Source organism: Neoarius graeffei, chromosome 2 (assembly GCF_027579695.1).
Source record: "Neoarius graeffei isolate fNeoGra1 chromosome 2, fNeoGra1.pri, whole genome shotgun sequence".
NCBI lineage: Eukaryota > Metazoa > Chordata > Actinopteri > Siluriformes > Ariidae > Neoarius > Neoarius graeffei.
In genome coordinates this window covers 111,425,167-111,448,403 of record NC_083570.1, presented here as the reverse complement: position 1 = coordinate 111,448,403, position 23,237 = coordinate 111,425,167, and the positions used below count along the sequence as shown (strand labels likewise).

The window sequence follows — 23,237 nt, the reverse complement described above, 5'->3', positions numbered from 1 at the left end:
TCGCGTCCCTCTCTCTCTATCTGCTGAGCGCTTTTACTGTGCGGAGTGGAGGGGAACAAACGGGCTGCTGGCGAGCACTGTAATGTTTGTAGTCGCAGACCGGAAGTGGAGTTTGTAGAGAAACAGATAAACCGCAGAGAGAGAGAGCGCGCGCGCGTGTGTGTGTATGCGCGTCTGCGCCTGTGCAGCGACAACAGCGAAGTGAGTGCGCGCGCGAGGGAGACCCCGAGATACAGGTACGGCCATGTTCTTTTAATTAAAGTTGGCAATTAATAACTTAATTAACTTCAGCTAAATAAGCTACGCGTTTATTTATAACTCTGTGATTAGCCTCGCCTCGCTGCGGTGCTGAAACCGAGTTAGCTTTAGTAACGCAGCGAGGCAGCGCATTAGCATTAGCAAAGCAGCGCATTAGCTAGTCAGCTTATTAGCATTAGCTAGCTGTGGGATGCTAGCTGAGTTTACAGTGTTAGCAGAATTAGCATCTAATCTAATAACCTGCAGTGCACAGAGCTACAGTCTGGGCTTGGAGTTAATATAACTCATCTGTCTAACTGTTTATTACAATTATTTATAAACCATAATGCGTTTTTAAATCTAACTCGTATTGCAGGCAGAAGCATTAGACAGTAAATGTGCTAGCTTTCGATAGCATTAGCTTACAGTGGCGTTCTTCAAAGCAGTTCATTTTTAAATTGTCATTATTAATAGAATTATGTTAACTTGCTGTTATACTGCATTCTGTGAAGTCGTATTGGATTTATTTATTTGTTTTTTTATTTCTACATTTCCATCTCTGTTTAATTCTTTTCTTTTGCACACAGCTTTTAATAATTTTTATTTTATTAGTATTTTTCATTTTTTTTCCTCCCCATCTATTTATCTATCATTTATTTACTTGTTTTGTATTCAATAACTGGCTCAAGCACCTCGTTCAGGATCAGTACATTTGATTTGATCTGATCGATAAAGCACTGATCCGATACTCGGTATATCAGAATCGGTCCAACTGATACCGGTATAAAACGGTGGATCAGATATCAGACCCTGTAACAAGCAGCAAAGACTGGAGTTAGACTAGGGAAATTTATCATGTTTTGGGGGGCGGCACGGTGGTGTAGTGGTTGGCGCTGTCGCCTCACAGCAAGAAGGTCCTGGGTTCGAGCCCCGGGGCCGGCGAGGGCCTTTCTGTGCGGAGTTTGCATGTTCTCCCCGTGTCCGCGTGGGTTTCCTCCGGGTGCTCCGGTTTCCCCCACAGTCCAAAGACATGCAGGTTAGGTTAACTGGTGACTCTAAATTGACCGTAGGTGTGAATGTGAGTGTGAATGGTTGTCTGTGTCTATTGGCCCTTTTCCACTACCCTTTTTCAGCTCGACACGGCTCGCGTTTCGACTACCAAAAAACAGCACGACTCAGCTCGCTTCAGCCCTGCTTAGCCCCTAAAACTCGCACCGTTTTGGAGTGGGGCTGAAGCGAGCCGAGTGAGGCTGGGGGCGTGAGCAGACACTCCCCTGTGCACTGATTGGTGAGGAGGAGTGTCCTCACATGCCCACACACGCCCCGCGAGCACGCTGGGATCTGTAAACACCGCAAACCCGGAAGAAGAAGAATTACGAATTACGAGAATTTCTGAAGCCTTATGCGCCTCGCCTCATCTATACGCTCTTGCCAGTATCTGTTGGCGTTGTCGGTGACAACAAGCCACAGCACCAAGACCAGCAACACTAACGACTCCATGTCCTCCATGTTTATTGTTTACTATCCGGGTCGTGAGACTACCGCTTAAAAGCTCACTGATGTCACTGTTTGCGCTGCTTAACGACATCACGTGACGTCCACCCACTTTCGCTAACTCCACCCACTTCCAGCCAGCACGGTTCAGCGCGGTTGTAGTCGAAATGCAACTCCAACAGCCCCGCTCAGCTCAACTCAGCACGGCACGGCTCAGCCCGACTCAGCCGCGTTTGTAGTGGAAAAGCGGCATATGGTGGTGTTTACGTTAGACCGTATCAGCGGATCATCAGATTAACGTTTTTAAAACGATTCGCGTGCACACAGCAACGCCAATACACGGATATGCTAATCACATGACTAATTAGACGGCACATCACATGATCCCAGTGCATATCGGGCATGCGCAAGTCACTCACCACTTGCAAGTGGAAGGATGGCAAGCGAACACCTTCTCCAGCAGATAAACACACCTGGCTGTGATGTTCATGTTCTCACTGAGTTTAAGCGCCTGAAGGAGGTAAATAAGTTGAAATGTGTAAATAAACCTCAGTGCGGCTCAGCGCTTCCTCCTGCGCTCCAAATCACTCCACCCTGAACAGCGGGTGCCCTCTGGAGGGTGCGCACTCCGGCCCTGCGCAGCTCAGAGCGCGCGAGTGAAGCGCACGAGCAGTGATTCGGGACTGAGCCGCTGTGTCGTTTCCTGTAGTCCGCGCCGTTTTTCAGCAGTCGCGTCACATGACCAACGCCAGCGAATCAGGAAGGTGGATGTCACAGTGACGTTGTCCAATGACGACGTCAGCTAGAGCTCAGCACTGCATTTTCTCGTTCCTCAATGTTTACACAGCACCGGATCAGATACGAACTGGGTTGAATACGTGGGCCCTGGCGGATTCAAGTTGTTCCGCCTGTGGAGTCATTTCCCGGCGTTTTAATGTGAACGGACAGTGCCTCCGCGACGAAAACGAGACGGATACGGTCTAATGTAAACACCACCTATGTGTCAGCCCTGTGATGACCTGGCGACTTGTCCAGGGTGTACCCCGCCTTTCACCCGTAGTCAGCTGGGATAGGCTCCAGCTTGCCTGCGACCCTGTAGAACAGGATAAAGCGGCTAGAGATAATGGATGAGATCATGTTTTAGGAAATGGAAATGTTTAGATACGACTTTTCCTTCTGGTAGGATTTATACATGTTATTTACCAGCTGGGAGGTCCGTATCGTGAAATACCGTGACCGAGGTCTTGAAAGTACTGACTGAGCTTAAGCTGGTAAATAATATATTTTATTTTTTTCTTTCCCAAATTCTAACAGAAAACGAGAGCGCCCATGCAGATTGCTTCCTCCTCGGTATGCAAGTGCACTTCCATGGCAAGAAAACAACTACATTTTGCCGCCTATGTAGTCCTCTATTTATACAAATAGGAGTCATTCAGGATTCAGCCATGTTTTTGCTCGGCGTTAGCAACAGTTAGAGGTTTTTAGCTTTCTCCTGAAATGTTTTCTTTTATTTCTTCTTCCTCAGGGCAGTAAAACTCGCTTTCGCTGTGAAGACTGTCGTTATCGCTATCCATGCTGTAAAATTAATGCTAGTCTCCTGAGAAATGCTGGCAAAAATTTGTAAGATTTTTTTAGAAAAATCTTATAAATGTTGATAAAAATTGCTACTATGTTTGTTGTTGCGAACGAGCGAGTCACCAGAGGTCCGTAACTAGGGTCCGTACCGTACGATACGGACCCGCTCGCCAGCCAATCAGAGCGCAGGATTTGATGAAAACTGCACTGCAAAAAAAAAAATTGTTATAAAATTTTAAAGCGCATATTCTGGACCAAATTCGTTTTTTTATATGAAAGAATGCCCCTTTACACAGTCATCCAGAAGGGTAATTTTGCACAAGGCCGTCTGTCTACAGCAGAAAAAAATAAAGTAACAAAACGCGTCTGGAAAAATCCCAAGGGAGTCTGGAGCCAGATTCGTGACGTCACCTGCGGAAGCACCAGCAGGCTGCGCGAGATTTGCACGGTTTCAGTGCACAGCCTGTGTACACCAAGTTTAGCAGCGAGCGATTTTGCACTGAAATATGGAATTGTCACCTGAGCGCAATGTTACTTCAGCTTTGGATGCAGAATGTAATGTTGCTACACCCTCCTACGATACATCTGTTAACCATTTTAATAATTACGCGATAACGTTGAAGAAATTTGCAGAAAACCATCAGGTCGTTTTCTCATAAACAAACCAGCGCTGACGTAGGATTCAGAAGGAGGCGTCCCGCACGCGACGTCACGAAAATCAGTGTTTGCCGGGAAATCCAAATGCCAAGTTTTTTCAGAGGCGGACCAATTCGCCTCAAATGGCTCGATTTCAACTGAATGTTTCTGGTATTGCGCAAGGTAAAAAAAATTGCACAAAACATGACAGATATTTGACCAAAGTTTAATATAAAATAGGAGAATTACATTGATCTTGCTCCTGAATTTACCCGTGATATGCACTTTAAAATCCTTATGTCAGCTGAGAAGCTAATTTACTTTAAAGTGCTGATGACACGTTTTTGACATCTTTGGCGATGTTTTATAACATAAAAAGTAATTCCCGATGATCCATATATTAATTCACGAAGGCGCCTATTTTACAAGTTATGATGATAAACGCGGCTATTTGGGCAAATTTGATGGGGCTGCAGCACCCAAGAGACGAAAGAGGAGGAGGAGGAGCTATATGACGTCAGCAAAAGAACCTTCCTCCTCACTTACCAGTTTGTTGTTGATGCGGCAGGTGTTCAGTTTGTCATTATTATACATTATTTTATATATATATATATATATATATATATATATATATATATATATATATATATATATATATATTAGGGTTGGGCAGTATCCAAATTTTGATACCTTTAAACTGTCTCTGTGTTTTCCCGGGGTATACGGTATTACCGAGAAAAAAATATTTTTGTTTTGGCCTACTGTGTAACGTGCGCCTATACCGGCGGACCTTGTCCAGACCTGCGCCTATGCCTCAAATGTACTATTTAAAAGCAGCATAGCGAATTATGTGCATTGTGGTATGGATTAAGCAGCAAAGCGAATTTTGTGCATTGATGAATGGATTAAGAGATATTTCAAAGCATCACGCAACTCTTCCTTCATCTTGAAAATAGCATTCAACTGTCGTTTACACATGTGTGCGTTGAAACGCCATTTGCAGCACTATTTCACCTACTCCATCAAAAAAAAGTACACGATGAGCAGGATCATACCCTTTCAAGCATGGGAAATAAAAAAAGAAAAGAAAAAGAATCAACCAACACCCAAGTCCGTTTAGACTGCGCGATAAACCATATTCTTCAGCGCAAATGAGGCGAACCTAATTCAAATGCGTGATAGCTGCACAAGGCAAAATCATATGGGCCCACGTCATGCCATGGCGGGGAAATTAATAATCAAATGGCCTTACCTTGCTTAACGTTGTCTTGATCACATAACTCCTTACAATTATTCCACTTACGTAAATCCATACGGTTTAACACACCCAACAAAGATAGCAAGCGCATTGCTAATTCCCACCAGAAACCTAACAGTTTACGCTACGATGTTTTCTTCCATTTCTTCAGTAGATGACATTTCAAACGTTTATTACCCACATCCCAAATGTCATACGTTATATTATTTTACCTTGTTGTTACTCATGTAACCTACTCAAAACACAACTCATTGGAGAGATCTCGTGGAAGTGGAGTACCCCAGGATATGGTGTGCCTTAGGGGACATATTAGATTTTTTCGATTTTGCGCGGTCATTTACATTATTGCTGGCTCTTCCTTTTCGTTTGGTTTGAAACCAAAATACTGCCACACTGCCGATGTTGTATTTTTTTTTTTGCCACTAACTCGTTATCTTGACTTGCCATCTTTCAACCGCGGTCTCAGTCTCTTGCGAAGCTTTCTGTCAGACTCCAAATGTCACGCAGGGTTGCCATGGCAACGACATAAACAACCCTGCACGCGATGAGAACTTCTTTAGGAAATTGATAGAATTAGTGAAAATACGATCACACAGTTATTCGGGCTGATCTTCAATTTATTATTTTATATTATGACCTCATGTACTCCATATTTATTTAGATATTATATATTTTTTTAAAATGACGGTAATGAGACCGATACCGTTGGTACTTTTGGATACCTCGGGATACCTTCTTACCGTAATACCGCCCAACCCTAATATATATATATATATATATATATATATATATATATATATATATATATAAAAATATATATATATATATATATATATATATATATATATATATATATATATATATATATAATATATATATATATATATATATATATATATATATATATATATATATATATATATAAATTAATTAGTTATTATGCCTTCGCGTTGTGTTGCCGGCTTTTGCTCCAAAACCTACAAGGATGGGGTAAGTTTATTCAAGTTTCCCAGAGATCCCGAGCTGCATGCGAAGTGGGTGAAGCAAGTCAGGCGCACTCGTGACAAGTGGGAGCCCTCACCAACATCCGTCCTGTGCTCTGAACACTTCGGTTTGGATTGTTTTGACACCCTTCCCAGCTTAAAAGAATCTCTTGGGTGTTCAGTTCAGCACAAACGTGTGTTACTACCATCAGCAGTGCCTACACAGTGTTGCCAGATTGGGAGGTTTCCAGTGCATTTTGGTGGGTTTTGAGCATATTTTGGGCTGGAAAACGTCAGCAGTATCTGTTGCCAGATACTGCTGAAGTTTTACAGCCCAAAATATGTTCAAAACCCACCAAAATGCACTTGAAACTGCCCAACTGGGCGGGATTCCTCCCAATCTGGCAACGCTGCCAGTATTCCGGAGGGGGTCTACTGGTAGCTATGCCGGATCCAAAGACAGTCCTCCTGTCAGAACATGTGTTGTGAAACGACATAAGATAAAGGTACGTAGAGCTATAGATTCTACATGATAATCATAAATGTAATCATAAAGTCGGCGTGATATCAGTCATGTGTTTGCTTGTGAAAGCTTGCGGCTTTCACGTAACTGCCGCCTAGCAACGAGAGGCAAAGGGTAAAGAGGGTAGGCTATCATAGATTCTATTCGGAAGAGATCAACACAATTCTAGACTCCCAGAAGAGGAAGAGCTAGCACTAGAGAGTTCACCGGCGTTTTCACGCGCCATTTCCATTGAGTAGAACCAGAGTAGAACAGCCAGTGAACCGCAGCGTGTTCTCCCGCTGACGTCACAGCATGGCCGCGAGCCACGGACCCAGTTTTCTTGCGCTGTGCAATTAAAAGTTGGATATTTGTGTAACAACAGCTTCTTTTCACGTAATTATAACAGAAATCTAACATGTTTGCCATGTTGTATAGTTTATTTAAGAAATTGCATAGAGTCATGTTCGTGTCATCAGCCCTTTAAAAATTATAGTATTTAAAGGAGAACTGGAGTCATTTTTTTAACTTGCTTTATTTCTTAACGTGTTATTTCAATTACGTTTTCGGTTTTAGTAACCTTATATTGTGACTCGTATTGGCAACTAATTTGCAATTAAATATTATAGATCAGTTGCAGGATCCAGGGGTACAAAGGCGTAACATACGAGAGAAATTAACAGTTTCACGAAGTCACTGATCTGTCATCGGAGTATTGATTTTAATTATTAGATTTGATCATGAGGACAAATATTCAGGGCTCAACATTAACTTTTAAACCCACTTGCCCTGGGGATAAAATTTCCACTTGCCCTCTATTTTGCGAGTACTAATTTATTTATTTATTTATTTAGGATAACCATAGAATAGTTGTGAATTGCAACATAAAATGAAGATCACGCGTTGAGTTGAAGTTTGGTTCTTGATTAAATTTATTAAGTTTGGTTAATGGTGACTTTTTTTTTTTTACTTGTAACAGACAATAATAATTTTATGCAAAATAGTTTTTCCTGCCTTAGCCTGTCTGTTTCCATTTCGCACGCATGCAGCTGTTGTAAAGTTCAGTGTGTTTGTGTAGAACTCTCTCTGACTGTAGGTTCGTTACTCGATAATGTAGAAATCATAAAATAGAAATCTATAACACAGTTTTATGAAGAAAACAATAGGGCGCCAAGAGTTTTGAGCAGTACTGTGTTTTAAGAATATTTATATATCTTTTTTTTTTTTTTAAATATCATCCACCTCTAGGTTTAAAAAAAAAAAAAAACAGCGCTGCGTCATGACAAACAGGATAATGTTTGAGTTTAAAAGTATTGTGTGTAGGTTGTGGGTGTTTTATACATACCTGGCAACCTGTAACTGAATCAGTGCTGCCGGTCTGTCATGACGCGGCGCCAGGTTGTATTTTTTTTTTTAAAGAATAAAAACCCCCGAGATATAAATATTTTGCCCAGGACTGTGTTCCTCTGATAACAGAAACGAAGCTCCAGCTCTCTCTGCTCTTCATCTGTTCTGTTCTTTCAGGATTTATTGCGTGCGTCGCTCCTTGTTGAGTTTTTTTTATGCCCGAGTTGTTTGAAACCAATCTGGGTTTTCTGTGTTGAATAAGGAAGCAGCTTCACCTGTAAGAAAATCAGGTGCTTTCATGAAGGCGCTAACTCGAATGCGAGCAGAAAAAAAGAAAAAAAACGAGATTCTTAAGCAAACTCTTCCTTCCTCACTTCCGACTTTCTGTTTTTGTAAAATACGTTTTAAATGCAATCGTGAATTTCTCTGGAGTTTTCAGGCTGAGCTCATCTCCTCGTATTCTTTAACCGCTCATTTCCTCGTTGTTCTTGAAGCATTTGCTTCTATTTGTTAACATTTTTCTTGATAGCGAGGAGACGGTAATGACTTTTATCTATTTCTCTGTTTGAAGAAGCAAAAGCAGCGCAAAAATTATCCATATTGAAGGCAGATTAAGGCTACATCCACACGACAATGGCAACAAGATTTTTTTTTTTTTAGAGGGTAAAAAAAATATCGCGTCCACATGGGCAATGGATCAGTAAAATATCAGGTACATATGGCAACGCAACGCTTGCTGAAAACGATGCAATACACATGCCACACCTCTATGTGCGCTGTAAGACGGGCCCATCGGAGACACCAGAACAACAGAAGAAGTAGGACGCATGCGCATAAACCCCTTCCTCTACCCGGCGTGAAGCACTCTCAGGAACAAACACACAACAACAAGAAGATGGCTGTGACTACATGAGGAAATCGTGTGTACAAATTAGTTTTATTAGTGTGCATAGTTTTATATAACTTAATTTTCTTATTGTGTGTGAACATAATATTGTGTGTGAAATTCAAGAAATGGTTCAGTTACTTGTTTATTTAAAAGAAAAGCTGTATACAAAAGTGAATGCAATGCAGTGGTTCATACAAAATAGTCTGTTGAAGGGTCTTCTGACCCTTTTCCCCTCTGCCTCCCTTAAGGCCTCTGCATGCTCTTGCGACAAGGCTTTCGCAGATAGCTTTTCGCAGACAGTTGTAATTTATCGTTGAGCGGGGAGTAATAGGCGTGCGCGATGTTATTCACCGCCACAACGCAAGGGGGCGCGAAGTCGCTAGGAGTAGTTGGTGGGTGTGGTTAGTGGAGTGTTTATCCTCCGGTTACTTATAATGACTAGAACTGGAGTCGTATAGACGTCCGTACTTCCTCGATCAACCGCTCTTCGTGCTGCTCCATCTTCGCTCGTGTTTTTAAAAATGCCGGTCGTGAAAACAAACCAAACCAGGAAAGTAGGGAAGCGGAAGTGCGTGTACAGCGGATGTAGAGTGGACCAATCAGAGCCCTCTTGTCTGCGGTGGTCACAATTTTTGGGAGGTGCGCGCAGAGCGTCTGCGAAGCGGGGGGGCTTTGCAGACGCCATCTGCGACGCCATCTGCGAGGACTGGGTTGTCAGCATAAATTGGCCTTTATAGTCAGGTAACTGTTGCTTTGTGTGGAAGGCTGTACTTTCTGTTCATCAAAGCAGGTGTAAATTGTCTGTCTGGCAGGTCAGTCGGGTTAATGTGTAAACAATTTCAAAAGATTCTTATCCAATAGAAAGCAGGCAAGAAATGGTTTGAGTCACTTGTCTATGTTTACTAAATCCACACTAAAGAATACTGTATACAAAAGTGATTGGTACATTAAAAAAGCAGTGAACAGAAGTGACAGTGGTACATACAAAATACTGTTCAAGGGTCAAGGAACTTTGTCAGCACTCTTCTGACCCTTCTCCCCTCTGCCTCATTAGTCAGTCAGGTAACTGTTGCGCGCGAGAGTGCTGCTTGTTCTAGTCATGTGGTTATGTCATCGTAAACAAATCCGTTCTACTCATCCAGACGACTTCGCAACGGCGCCGTTGCCAGATTTTTCCACTCTGGAACCCGTTCTCAAAAAATATCGTTTTGCCGTGTGGACGCCAGGCCGAAACGATAAACAGTTTTATCAGATTCACCTGAATCCGTTGCCGTGTGGACAGGGCCTAAGCTGCTTGCGTGAAAGACGGTGTCTCTGACCCCAGCTGTTATTATCACGTGATGTGTGACGTCATGCACAAGGGGTCTATGAACAGTACACGTACCATACTACACCAGCGGGGGGATATAAAATAACCTGCAGAGCAGTAAATGAAACCGAGACGAAGAAACCAGCCAAGACATAATAGGAACTGAAATAAAAGATCAAAAAGCCTCATTTTTGTGGTGCTAGTTCGTAATATATGCTCATTTCAACTTGCCTGGTCGGGCACGTCGGGGACATATCCCACTTGCCCCGGGCAATCTGGCAGTCCTTAATGTTGATCCTTGTTATTTGTCATTTTGAGAGATGATCTATTATAGTAGTATTCATTTTAATTAATACCCAGAATGCATTGTGGGTGTGGTCTTTTTTTTTTTTTGAGGTTTTCACATTTATTGTCTAAGATTTGCATTCTTTCGCTTGCTTTTTCAGCCAGCGCCTCCTGGTTTTTCTCATAATACTCTCTTTTCTTCGAGGTTTTTTTCTTTTCCAAATCGTTATTGAATTCATAGAATCTTCCATTGTGATATTAAGTGTCTTCGCTAGTCACACAACGTTTAGCAAGGCTGTTTGTCATATCAATTATTATGAGGGGTACTATTATATTAGCCCCCCTCTAACAGTCCTTGACAAAACCAGTCGGAAGTCACAAGTCATGATTTTGAGGTAAATGGGGGGGGGGAAACGTTTTGTGCGTGACATGAAAATGGTCAAATTTTAGATTCACTTGGGCCGTCTCACTCGCGTCTCCCGTGCTGTTGGGCGTTTCTGTATCTCTCACCAATGTATCCTGACTCATTTGCGTAAAACACCAGCGAGGGCTGAATCCATAATGAGCCTGATGTTTATCTGTGAGTGCTTCAGGACAGTTTTCCAGACATCGGGGGGAAGAGCACTTCCTGCTTCTAGTGGTGAAGAGTTCAAACCAGAAAATGATTCATCAAGAATTGTATTGATTATGAGCAGATGAGGGAGAATTAATACAGATTAGCGCTTTTTTTTTTTCCCATTCTGAACACTGAGTACAAGTCGATTCCTTCTTTATTCTTTAAAGGCTACTGAGCTTTATTACGATTCTTTTAACTTAAGTGTTGGAGCGCTAAAACATGGACGGAACCACAGCTTTCTCACACAAATCGCTTCTATTTCAAATGTAGTAAATATATATTAACACATTAATTGAATAAAAATTTTTTTTTTCAATTCATATTGATATCCAGTCCAGTATTTTGTGCTGTTATTGGTTCGGCACCATCTTTAATTATATGTACACATCTAAAACTGTAGTGTGTTTTTTTTTTTTTTTTTTTTTTTTAATTTAAATAAACATTTTCTCCCTCTCCCTCAAATCCACCCTTTCAATTCTGTAAATTACATTAAGGATAATGTACAAAATTAATTTTATGCATAACTTGTATTCATATTTATTTCAAGGATATCTTTTTCCATTAGTGTTTTATACTTTTTTGCTTGTTTACATGGACAAATAGTCATCACTTGCACTTAACCCATTGACGCCGGATGCTGCGTCACACAACATTGCCCGTAGCGCCGGTTGTTGCATAACGCAACATTGCCCCAAATGCCGGTTGCTGCATAACGCAGCATTGTTGATTTGTCATTATTTTCAAGACTCATCTATGTGTTAACAAATGTGTTAGTGTTAATGCTGAATGAGCATGATCCAATAAAAGCAGATAATTTTATCTTTTAAATGCAACTTATTTCATGTCTTTATGTGCTTCAGAGGCTGAGATATTGAATTTTTCATAGGCGTTTTCAATTAATTATTTTTATTTCAGAAAACCCTCAGGCAGATGGGGACCTTTTTCTAAAAACTGGCTTAGGCATTTGCAGACGTTTTTTTGCAGGCGTTTCAGGCGTCAATGGATTAAAACACTTTTTTTGAGAACGCCTTTGTTTTCGCCCCTTGGGTATCTATCACTTTCATACTCCATGTCTTAAGAAGGCTTTTCTCCACCTTCTCAAACAGCTTTTAAAAAGGCCGGTGAAACTAAACACTCTGTTTTAAACATCATCTGTATTTTCTAATGTCTTCTGCAGGTTTTTCGATGTTATTGTTACGATATTGCAGTCATGTTACAATTCTGAAATAATCACTGGTCTTCGATAATGATGATTGTTCATAGTAATGTCTGGCTAACGAAGATTGGTGTGATGCAACAGTATAGTCTTTCGACAATATTTAAGTTATTCCACGAAATCGAGTCGTACATGAGCTGATAGCCGACGAGGCGCATAGTACAGAGTTGTCTATAAGCCATGTATAACTAGATTGAGTGGAATAACTGTTATTCTATCCACATTCACTGGATTTTGAGAAACGGAGCATTTTCTTTTTTTTTTGCAGATTCGATAAATAAAAACTTGAAACAAAATGTCAGACGAAACTTTTTAAAAACCCATCAGACTTCTTAAAAACCCATTGGTGGCGGCACGAATTGACTTTTTTTTTTTTTGTAGAAAGTGCCGTCTTGTTGTTGTGCCGAATGCAAGCAGAAAAAAAAATAAAACGAGATTCTTAAGCAAACTCTTCCATCCTCACTTCCGACTTTGTTTTTGTAAAATACATTTTAAATACAATCGTGAATTTCTCTGGAGTTTTCAGGCTGAGCTCCTCTCCTCGTATTCTTTAACCGCTCATTTCCTCGTTCTTGAAGCATTTGCTTCTATTTGTTAACATTTTTCTTGTTAGCGAGGAGACGGTAATGCCTTTTATCTATTTCTCTGTTTGAAGAAGCAAAAACGGCGCAAAAATTAACCATTTGGAAGACCAATTAAGCTGCTTGCGTGAAAGACGGTGTCTCTGACCCCAGCTGTAATTATCATATGATGCGTGACGTCATGCACAAGGGGTCTATAAACAGTACGCGTACCATACTACACCAGCGGGGGGTGTAAAATAACCTGCAGAGCAGTAAATGAAGCCAAGACATAATGGCGGATATGTAGTGAGGGACGCTTTTAGATCACACAGCTTAATTTTTGTGGTGCTAGTTCGTTAATATATGCTTATTCCAACTTGACATGTCGGGGACACATCCCACTTGCCCGAATATATGTTTCACTTGTCCCGGGCAATCGGGCAGTCCTTAATGTCGAGCCCTGTAGTGTTTTTATTTCATCCTGAATTGGTTCAGCAACACGCTCCGCCATTTTGTTTTTCTCTATTCACGGTATATGAGCTGATAGCCTAGTAGTAGAGTAGCCAATCAGAATGCACAATTGCTCATATCCAGTGAATGTGGATAGAATAATGCAGAGTATCCAGTGTTTACGCTAACCGCATAACTCAAACATCGATGTATGATGGCATGCGTTATCGATAGATCCACCCTTTAAATTGCACATGGCTCGACATTAACGGTTGTCCGCTTGTCCGGGACAAGTGATCCTTTATGTCGGACAAGTTCATTGTCTCAGTTACTTGTCCAATCGGACAAGTGCCAAAATACGCCGATGTTCGGGTTACATATCAAATTTTATCAGTTTATTCACATGATTTCCGAAGCATCTCACTCGACATACTTTTTTGATGGCTCGCCGGATGTTTCTCTTCGGAAAGAGCGATGTGCGCATGCGCAATATTCCGCTTGTGAAACCAATACCGCTTCGTGCATTTGAACTGAAAAGTTAACCGTCGTTTACCAGACCCTCCAGGATTTCGCGATGTTGCGATTTGCAACTTCAACGCAAATTCAACCAATCCCTGCGAATTCAGGGCGGTGTTACAATTATATCCAATCACCGCAACTTTCCCGCATATTTGACCAGTCGTTGGTGTCGTCTTGAGGTGACGTCGACAAATTACCTTCCGCCTTACTTCCGTGTTTCCGTTCAAGAGAAGCAGCATGTGCACAGTGTTGCCAGATTGGGTGGTTTTAAGTATATTTTGGCGGGTTTTGAACATATTTTGGGCTGGAAAACGTCAGCATTATCTGGCAACGCTGCATGTGCGAATCAGTGTTTATGTAGGCTTACTTTCTGTTACTGAAAGTGTGTGATGTTTACAGTGAAGGACTGTGTGCACTTTACATTATTTTTTACTTAATACAAGAAATTAATGGATGCCAACATTTTTGCCAAAATGGTATTTTATTTTCCATTGTTTAGGCAGCTTCAGCATCATACTGTGAGATTCCGTTCAAATTGTTTTTTTTCTTCTATGAAGCCTGAGCCATTTATTTTATTAGTTTATAATTATTGTTTAATTTAGTCTTCAGGAGAGACTGCCTGCACACAGTACTAGTATTAATAGTGTTTTTTCTTACATGAAAGCTGAGGCATTTATATTATATTTTAAGGCAACTTCATGTTGTGCTGTGAGGTTCTCTGCACTTTAACTTTAGAACCAACAGGTGCATTTGGATAAGTAAAGCCTATTTTTCTGCATTTTTGTAGTCCTGGTAATCTTTTATATTGGTAAAGTTGTTTTATAGGACCATTTCTCAGCGTCTGTTTTTTTTTTTTTTTTTTTACTCAATAGTTTTTCGGTAATAACTTAATATTTAACGTATCACTCAATTTTAATCACAAAAAGAGAAAATCGCAACAATTTCTCGCAACTTTCACTTCCTCCCGCAATGTAATCGCAACAAAAACCTAAAAAACACCGCAACTTTCATCGCAACCATTAAATACCGTACAGGAGCCATGCTGAATAATTAGACAACAATAATTAATCAGTGGAGGATATATATTCAAAGTTAATAATTTAAAAATGAAAATATACTGTATAATTTTAATTTTCTGGTTTTCAATTTCTCATAAATTAATGTTTGATTGGAGTCCAATTTTTTTTCTGCAGTGAATAGATTGTGTTAAAGTAATTCTGGTGAAATTAGTTTATTACAAATAGTTTTTTCCCTCAAATTTTTCTTCGGACAAGTCAACTTCACATTCGGACAAGTAAATTTCCTTTCAACTTGACAAGTGGTTTCACAAGTTAATGTAGAGCCCTGTTGCATAAATTACATTAAGGATATGTAAAAGGAATTTTATGTACAGCTTATTTATTTCATGCACAGATTATTTTTCATTAGTGATTCTACTTTTGCTTGTTCACATGGGAGGAAAAAGTCTTGTACTTTTTTTAAGAATGCCTTTGTTTTCGCCTCTTGGGAATCTTATCACTTTTATACCCCATGTGTTTCGAAGGGTTTTCTCATTACTTCAGCAGAATGTTGCACTCGGTGTTCTTCTGTCACTTGTTCAGTTGGCACTAGATGTCCAGCACTTCGTGTGCCTGGCTTTTGCACTCGCTGTACGTTACTCTGGATAAGAGCGTCTGCTGAACGTTGTGTAATATGTACCGCAATAACCCGAGCTACAGATTATTTAACCAGAACTGATCCGAGTGAGTAAATTGAATTGCCTGTTATGTCCTGGATGCTCCGCCCACTTCCTTCCTCAAGCTTTAGTGCCTCTTGACTTTCTTTGTCATTTAAAAAAAAGGAGAGTATTTTGAGGTCGTTAACACGAAATAAAATTTCTCAGCACATGTTAATGTTAGCGTGTACATGTAACATCGTATAGCTAGGTTTATTCGGAACGCCAGCCACGGAAACATGGGGGGGGGGTTTAAAAAGTTTCTCAGACCGTTTAGTTTAGTTCCTGTAATAAACCTGGTGTTTCCTGATCTCGTTGTCCTTTTTAAAAATGTCCCCCAGGCTCGATCTGTCTAGGTATTCTCGTCACGTTCGGTTTAACGACTTGGTCATGGAGTTTCTGCCACGTGTTCTGAGAAGATCTGACGATGATTAGCTTTTAGGTCGTCAGTCTGGCTTGTTTGAGCTTCTGGACTGGCTGATGTGGGGGTTGAGATGACCAGGATGGGATAAAGATTAACTCCTGTTAGAAGATTAGATTTCTGTTCTCATCGATCTGTTCAGGGCATACAGGTTTTTTTTTTTTTTTTTCCTCCTTCTTCCCTCTCTCTACGTTTGATGTGTAAATATTGTCGTTTGTTCTGGCATGCTCACTGAGCACATCCTCCTCCTCCTCCTCCTGTAAACATGCATTTCTTTTACAGATTAAAGTCTCTGGGACTCTAGTGTAGGCTAACTTGTGGTTTCGCATAAAATCTATAGTTGGTAATGGGTTAAGTGGAACAAATTATTTAGTTCCGTCCACTTAGTATGTGTAAACTTTGGAAAGTCTGATGCAGGTTCTTTTCATGCAAGGAAAACATTTAACCTTGTTACAAGATAATCATGGATTTAGCGTCGTCTGTGTCTCAAAGTCAAAGCTGTTCCCTTCTCTCTCTCTCTCTCTCTCTCTCTGACATCATTGTGGTGGGCGTATTAGCATAATAGTCCCATCTGGAGTTATATATATTCAAATAAAGCTAACAGTCCGCATAAAAAAACCCCCTGAGGTGTCCGAGTGTTGGCACGCTCTCTCTTTTTCTTTCTTTTTTGCCAAACTGTTTTCTTCTCCTCTGCTAGGTTTGAAGAAGACGCAATTCCCAAAATGTCCAAGGCACTGAATTCTCCTTCTCACTCTCGGTCCCGATCGAGGTCTCGGTCCCGCTCGAGGTCGTATTCGCGGTCCCGCTCCAGCAGCCGCTCGCGCTCGAGGTCCAGGAAGCATCGCTACAGGTACAGCATTTAAAAAAAAATTTTTTCCTCCTCCCCCCCCACATTTATAGATGACTTGCAACCACGTGGTCAAAATGTGCGACGTCCTGAGCGTCCGCCATGATGGTGGATCTACAAAGCAACTAGGACGGCAGCCGCCGAAAGCGTGTCTGTAAACAATGCTGAATTTTCTCAGTATTACCACGATTTGAACGCTCGAGCGAAGATTCGACACACAGAGAAGATGGTAGTTTTGACTCGTATTATTTACAGTCGTGTTTGAAAGTTTGTGAACCCTTTAGAATTTTCTATATTTCTGCATAAATATGACCTAAAACATCAGATTTTCACACAAGTTCTAAAAGTAGATAAAGAGAACCCAGTTAAACAAATGAGACAAAAATATTATACTTGGTCATTTATTTATTGAGGAAAATGATCCAATATTACATATCTGTGAGTGGCAAAAGTATGTGAACCTTTGCTTTCAGTATCTGGTGTGACCCCCTTGTGCAGCAATAACTGCAACTAAACGTTTGCGGTAACTGTTGATCAGTCCTGCACACCGGCTTGGAGGAATTTTAGCCCGTTCCTCCGTACAGAACAGCTTCAACTCTGGGATGTTGGTGGGTTTCCTCACATGAACTGCTCGCTTCAGGTCCTTCCACAACATTTCCATTGGATTAAGGTCAGGACTTTGACTTGGCCATTCCAAAACATTAACTTTATTCTTCTTTAACCATTCTTTGGTAGAACGACTTGTGTGCTTAGGGTCGTTGTCTTGCTGCATGACCCACCTTCTCTTGAGATTCAGTTCATGGACAGATGTCCTGACATTTTCCTTTAGAATTCGCTGGTATAATTCAGAATTCATTGTTCCATCAATGATGGCAAGCCGTCCTGGCCCAGATGCAGCAAAACAGGCCCAAACCATGATACTACCACCACCATGTTTCACAGATGGGATAATGTTCTTATGCTGGAATGCAGTGTTTTCCTTTCTCCAAACATCACACTTCTCATTTAAACCAAAAGTCCTATTTTGGTCTCATCTGTCCACAAAACATTTTTCCAATAGATAGTTTTCGCTGACGTCACGGCATTCTGGGGAACGCCCTCCAGCCGCCATCTTGTGGGGCAAACAAAATGGACCATCGCCATTACCGGCTACGTTATCTCGGACGAATTTATGAAGTTATATAGTCAGTTTTCTAAAATAAAGATCATTGTCGGCAAAATCAAGCAAACGGAAGTATATAGATACATTAGACGACATCTCACGACAACGGTATGCAGCCAAACTGGCCTTGATTGGGGGAATTGACCCCTACGAAGTGGACAAAGATGCATTTTCAAGTGACTATGCAGGGCTGCCAAAGCCTGAAACTGCCAAAGCCTGCTCCAAAGCCTGAAACTGACTTCATCAATCTTTAAAGGCTCTCTGATATATACAACTTTTATATATTCAAAGCGCGCCTTTTGGCGGATGCCGCCTTTTTCACGGCTGAATCGCGCAGATCCGATTTTTTTTTAGGGGGGGGGGGGGGGGGGGGGTGTTGGAGTGTCCGATTTATAATTTCAAAGTAAATTCTGTATTAAAATTACTAAATAAGCAAATCCGTTACAGTCCATGAAACAAGAAGTATAAGGATGAGAAAAAAAAAACAGTTTAAATCGCAAAGCTGCGCACATTTGCGCAGTCCTGCACACCGCTCGGGCTGCGCAAATGTGCGCAGCTTTCCGATTTAAACTGTTTTTTTTTTCTCATCCTTATACTTCCTGTTTCATGGACTGTAACGGATTTGCTTATTTAGTAATTTTAATACAGAATTTACTTTGAAATTGTAATCAGACACTCCAACCCCCCCCCCCCCCCCCCCCAAAAAAAAAATCGGATCTGCGCGATTCAGGCAGCATCCGCCAAAAGGCGCGCTGTTTGCATCCCAAACACAAATCAAATCAAACACAAGGAATAGACCTAAAATGTTTTTCAAAAATGACCCTTGCGTGAGTGAAGTGACAAGTTTCAAATTGAAACGTGACAAACGAGCGATATTAAGTGTACAATGTAAACGTACACTCAGCGGTTCCAGTTAGGCATTCTCCAGAGATTGTTCACATAATGTTTTGGTTTCCAAAAACAAACTTAAACACAATTGATTGTTTATTTAAACAACTTGCCACTTATAAAATGACCGGAGCAGACTTTGCTGTGTTTGGAAGGCTGATAATCCTTGTGGTTGATTCTCGCAAGCCATAGATTTCTCCTTTGTATGCTGAGTTTCTTTGTTTGCTCGCCTTCGTGCTCCCGTACAGTGGGAATTCCATAAAAGCTCTGCTTGACTTCATCATCTGACCCATTACGACAACCGTGAATACAACAGGTGTGCACCATTGCTAGCTTTAAATAGCCTGCTTGGGTTCTTTTGAAGACTTTGTACTCGCGCGTTACAATGTGTGCTCAGTCACCCGTACGGTAAGCTTGACCCGCAAGATGGCCGCCACTAGGGAATCCCCGACTCTGTGACGTCATGTGAAAACTATCTATAGCCTTCTGGCTTGTCCACATGATCTTTAGCAAACTGCAGACGAGCAGCAATGTTCTTTTTGGAGAGCAGTGGCTTTCTCCTTGCAACCTTGCAATGCACACCATTGTTGTTCAGTGTTCTCCTGATGGTGGCCTCATGAATATTAACATTAGCCAATGTGAGAGAGGCCTTCAGTTGCTTAGAAGTTACCCTGGGGTCTTTTGTGACCTCGCCGACTATTCCACGCCTTGCTCTTGGAGTGATCTTTGTTGGTCGACCACTCCTGGGGAGGGTAACAATGGTCTTGAATTTCCTCCATTTGTACACAATCTGTCTGACTGTGGATTGGTGGAGTCCAAACTCTTTAGAGATGGTTTTGTAACCTTTTCCAGCCTGATGAGCATCAACAACGCTTTTTCTGAGCTCCTCAGAAATCTCCTTTGTTCATGCCATGATACACTTGCACAAACATGTGTTGTGAAGATCAGACTTTGATAGATCCCTGTTCTTTAAATAAAACAGGGTGCCCACTGACACCTGATTGTCATCCCATTGATTGAAAACACCTGACTCTAATTTCACCTTCAAATTAACTGCTAATCCTACAGGTTCACATACTTTTGCCACTCACAGATATGTAATATTGGATCATTTTCCTCAATAAATAAATGACCAAGTATAATATTTTTGTCTCATTTGTTTAACTGGGTTCTCTTTATCTACTTTTAGGACTTGTGTGAAAATCTGATGTTGTTTTAGGTCATATTTATGCAGAAATATAGAAAATTCTAAAGGGTTCACAAACTTTCAGGCACCACTGTAAAAAAGACTTTTTTCTGAAGATAAGACGCTTCTACTGACCATCGAGTACCCAGATATATCGTGTTCTATCTGGTTTGGCTGCCGAAGAATCAAGTCCGACCTTGGACGAAACATAGCCCATGTTCTGAGTGGGTGCCCAGTTTGGATTGTTTCTTTTGTATAATTTTGCTGGCACTCCTCGAAGCGAAATGGTAATACACGTGTTAAAATTATAACGACGACCGAGTGAACCACGACAAGAGAACGCTCATTTTATAGCCAAATTCCGAAATAAAATTCTTCCATGATATTATCGAGAGAGCTTTTGAATCTCACCTGAGGAGATAAAATGATCACTGCAAACACGAGCCGTTTTGGTTTTAGCCTCTGTTAGATCAGCCCTGCTAATGATGTTCAGCCACGCTCGTCTCGTCTCGTCTTTTCTCTGTCCTAAGCCTCAGAGTTTCCTCGCCCTCTTTTTCCGAATCACGGACGGAATTCTAAAAAGCCGTGGGAGAAAACAGGGAGTCGCACATTTGAGTCTGTTTTGTATGGAATTCTGCTTGAACCCGCATTTGTATATCCACCAACATTAGGGTGCATCAGTTGCCCTCACTTTCATAAAATCTGATGCGTTTTTGTTTGGGTGTTCCTTTTCACCAATAAAGACATCCTGTAAAATTTTTTGACCATATTCAAAAGTCTAATGGTGGCACCATGAGGTTCATTTTTTTGCCAAAAAACGCTTATTTTATGTTTTCGCGTAAGGTTTGAATCACAATGTTGGACTCCATTTATTGATTTCTTGTGACCCAGAGATCATGTTAAGAACCTTTGCAAGGGATTGAGAAGCATTAATGTGATTCATAATACATTTGTATTGTTTAAAACAGGGGTTTTCAAAGTGTAGGAGAGTGAGCCCCCCCTCAGAGAGCAAATAAACAACAGTGCCCCCCCCCCTTACAATTTTTGTTGTTGCTATACTTAATGTTCCATTCGTATTTTAAAAAAATTGGTTGTTGTACACATTTTTTCTTTAACACATTTTAAACATCTCATAGCATGGTTAGCTAGCACCTCTTGGCAGACAACACACTGTGGCAGTGGAGCATCTTCAGATCCAGTCCATGAAAATCCAAACTTTAAATAATCGTGGTCATACTTCCTTCTTTTTTTCAGTCCCCCCAGGATTCCGTGGGCCTTTTTTGTGATTGTTGCGGGCTAAAATGTCTGTTGCAGGGGGTTTCCAAAAAATTGCGATGAAAGTTGCGTTTTTTTTATTTTTAGGTTTTTGTTGCGATTACATTGCGGAAGGAAGTGAAAGTTGCGAGAAATTGTTGCGATTTTCTCTTTTTGTGATTTTTAAAATTGAGCGATATGTTAAATATTAAGTTATTACTGAAAAACTATTGATTAAAAAAACCAGACACTGAGGAGTGGCCCTATAAACAACTTTACCAATATAAAAGATTACCAGGACTACAAAAATGCAGAAAAATAGGCTTTACTTATCCAAATGCACCTGTTGGTTCAAAAGTTAAAGTGCAGAGAACCTCACAGCACAACATGAAGTTACCTTAAAATATAATATAAATGCCTCAGCTTTCATGTAAGAAAAAAAAACTATTAATACTAGTACTGTGTGCAGGCAGTCTCTCCTGAAGACTAAATTAAACAATAATTATAAACTAATAAAATAAATGGCTCAGGCTTCATAGAAGAAAAAAAACAACAATTTGAACAGAATCTCACAGTATGATGCTGAAGCTGCCTAAACAATGGAAAATAAAATACCATTTTGGCAAAAATGTTGGCATCCATTAATTTCTTGTATTAAGTAAAAAATAATGTAAAGTGTGCACAGTCCTTCACTGTAAACATCACACACTTTCAGTAACAGAATTTAAGCCGACATAAACACTGACTCGCACATGCAGTGTTGCCAGATACTGCTGACGTTTTCCAGCCCAAAATATGTTCAAAACCCGCCAAAATGCACTTAAAACCGCCCAATCTGGCAACACTGCACGCATGCTGCTTCTCTTGAACGTATACACGGAAGTAAGGCGGAACGTAGTTTGTCGGCGTCACCTCAAGACGACGCCAACGATTGGTCAAGTTTGCGGGAAAGTTGCGGTGATTGGATATAATTGCAACACCGCGCTGAATTCACGGGGATTGGTTGAATCGCAACATCGCGAAATCCTGGAGGGTCTGTTTTTTTGCTTGGCCCAGACTCTGTCTCCTCACTCACTGTAGCTTTAGGTACTAAAAATCGATCCATTTTGTCTCTGGTAAAGGCTAGCTGAAGTTCGCTAAATGTCCGCAATAGTAACTTCTTCTGGTTTATGTTTCCTCATGTTGCGCCCCCGCCTGAAGAACTCTGGCGCCCCCCAGGGGAGGCGCGCCCCACACTTTGAAAAGCCCTGGTTTAAAAGTATTTGAACAATGATTCAATGAACAGCTAAAACTCAAACTGTGCTTGATTAATATATTTAGAATATGTACTAAAAATGTGTATCTAAGATATTTGGTATACTCTATAAGGTGCCATAATGTTTCATGAAAAGTGATGGAAATTTTGTCATAAAAGTCATAAAATGGCAGCTTTTTCCATAACTTTGAGCTCCTGGTGCCACCATTAAACTTTTGAATTTTGTCAAAATATTTCACCCAGTGTGTTTTCTTACCAAAAGGAACATAAAAACGAAAACGCATCATGATCGGAGGAACTTTTCATTTTTAGGGGGCGACTGATGCACCCTAACCAACATGGCCGACATCCGGGTTTCTGTTTTGCTTTGGTGTCACTTGCAAGTCCTGGCTTCGTCTCTAAAATCAAAGCAAATACAGAAATCCCTTCAACTTTCCAGGAGGTTTAAGAAAGTCCAGTCAGTCCACAAACTGGCGAAAGGGGTGTCGTCTGTGTGCGACACCGATCCTGAGCTGAACGGAAAGATATGAATTTAAATTTTCCAGTTTCTTTAGAAGCTCTTTGAAACTATTAACTTGCACTAATCATGTTCTACACCAGGGTTTTTATTTTTGGGGTTTGCCTGGGAACT

General features: G+C 40.9%; 1 protein-coding gene across 1 annotated transcript in view; it reads left to right on the top strand.

The window, feature by feature from the left end:
- Window positions 1–23,237, top strand: part of thrap3b (thyroid hormone receptor associated protein 3b) — a 65,162-nt gene that overhangs the window by 154 nt on the left and 41,771 nt on the right. Inside the window, exons 2-3 of the mRNA XM_060904475.1 lie at window positions 29–236; window positions 16,712–16,864. Of these exons, the coding sequence (XP_060760458.1) occupies window positions 29–236; window positions 16,712–16,864 (361 nt within the window). The remainder of the gene's footprint in view (window positions 1–28; window positions 237–16,711; window positions 16,865–23,237) is intronic.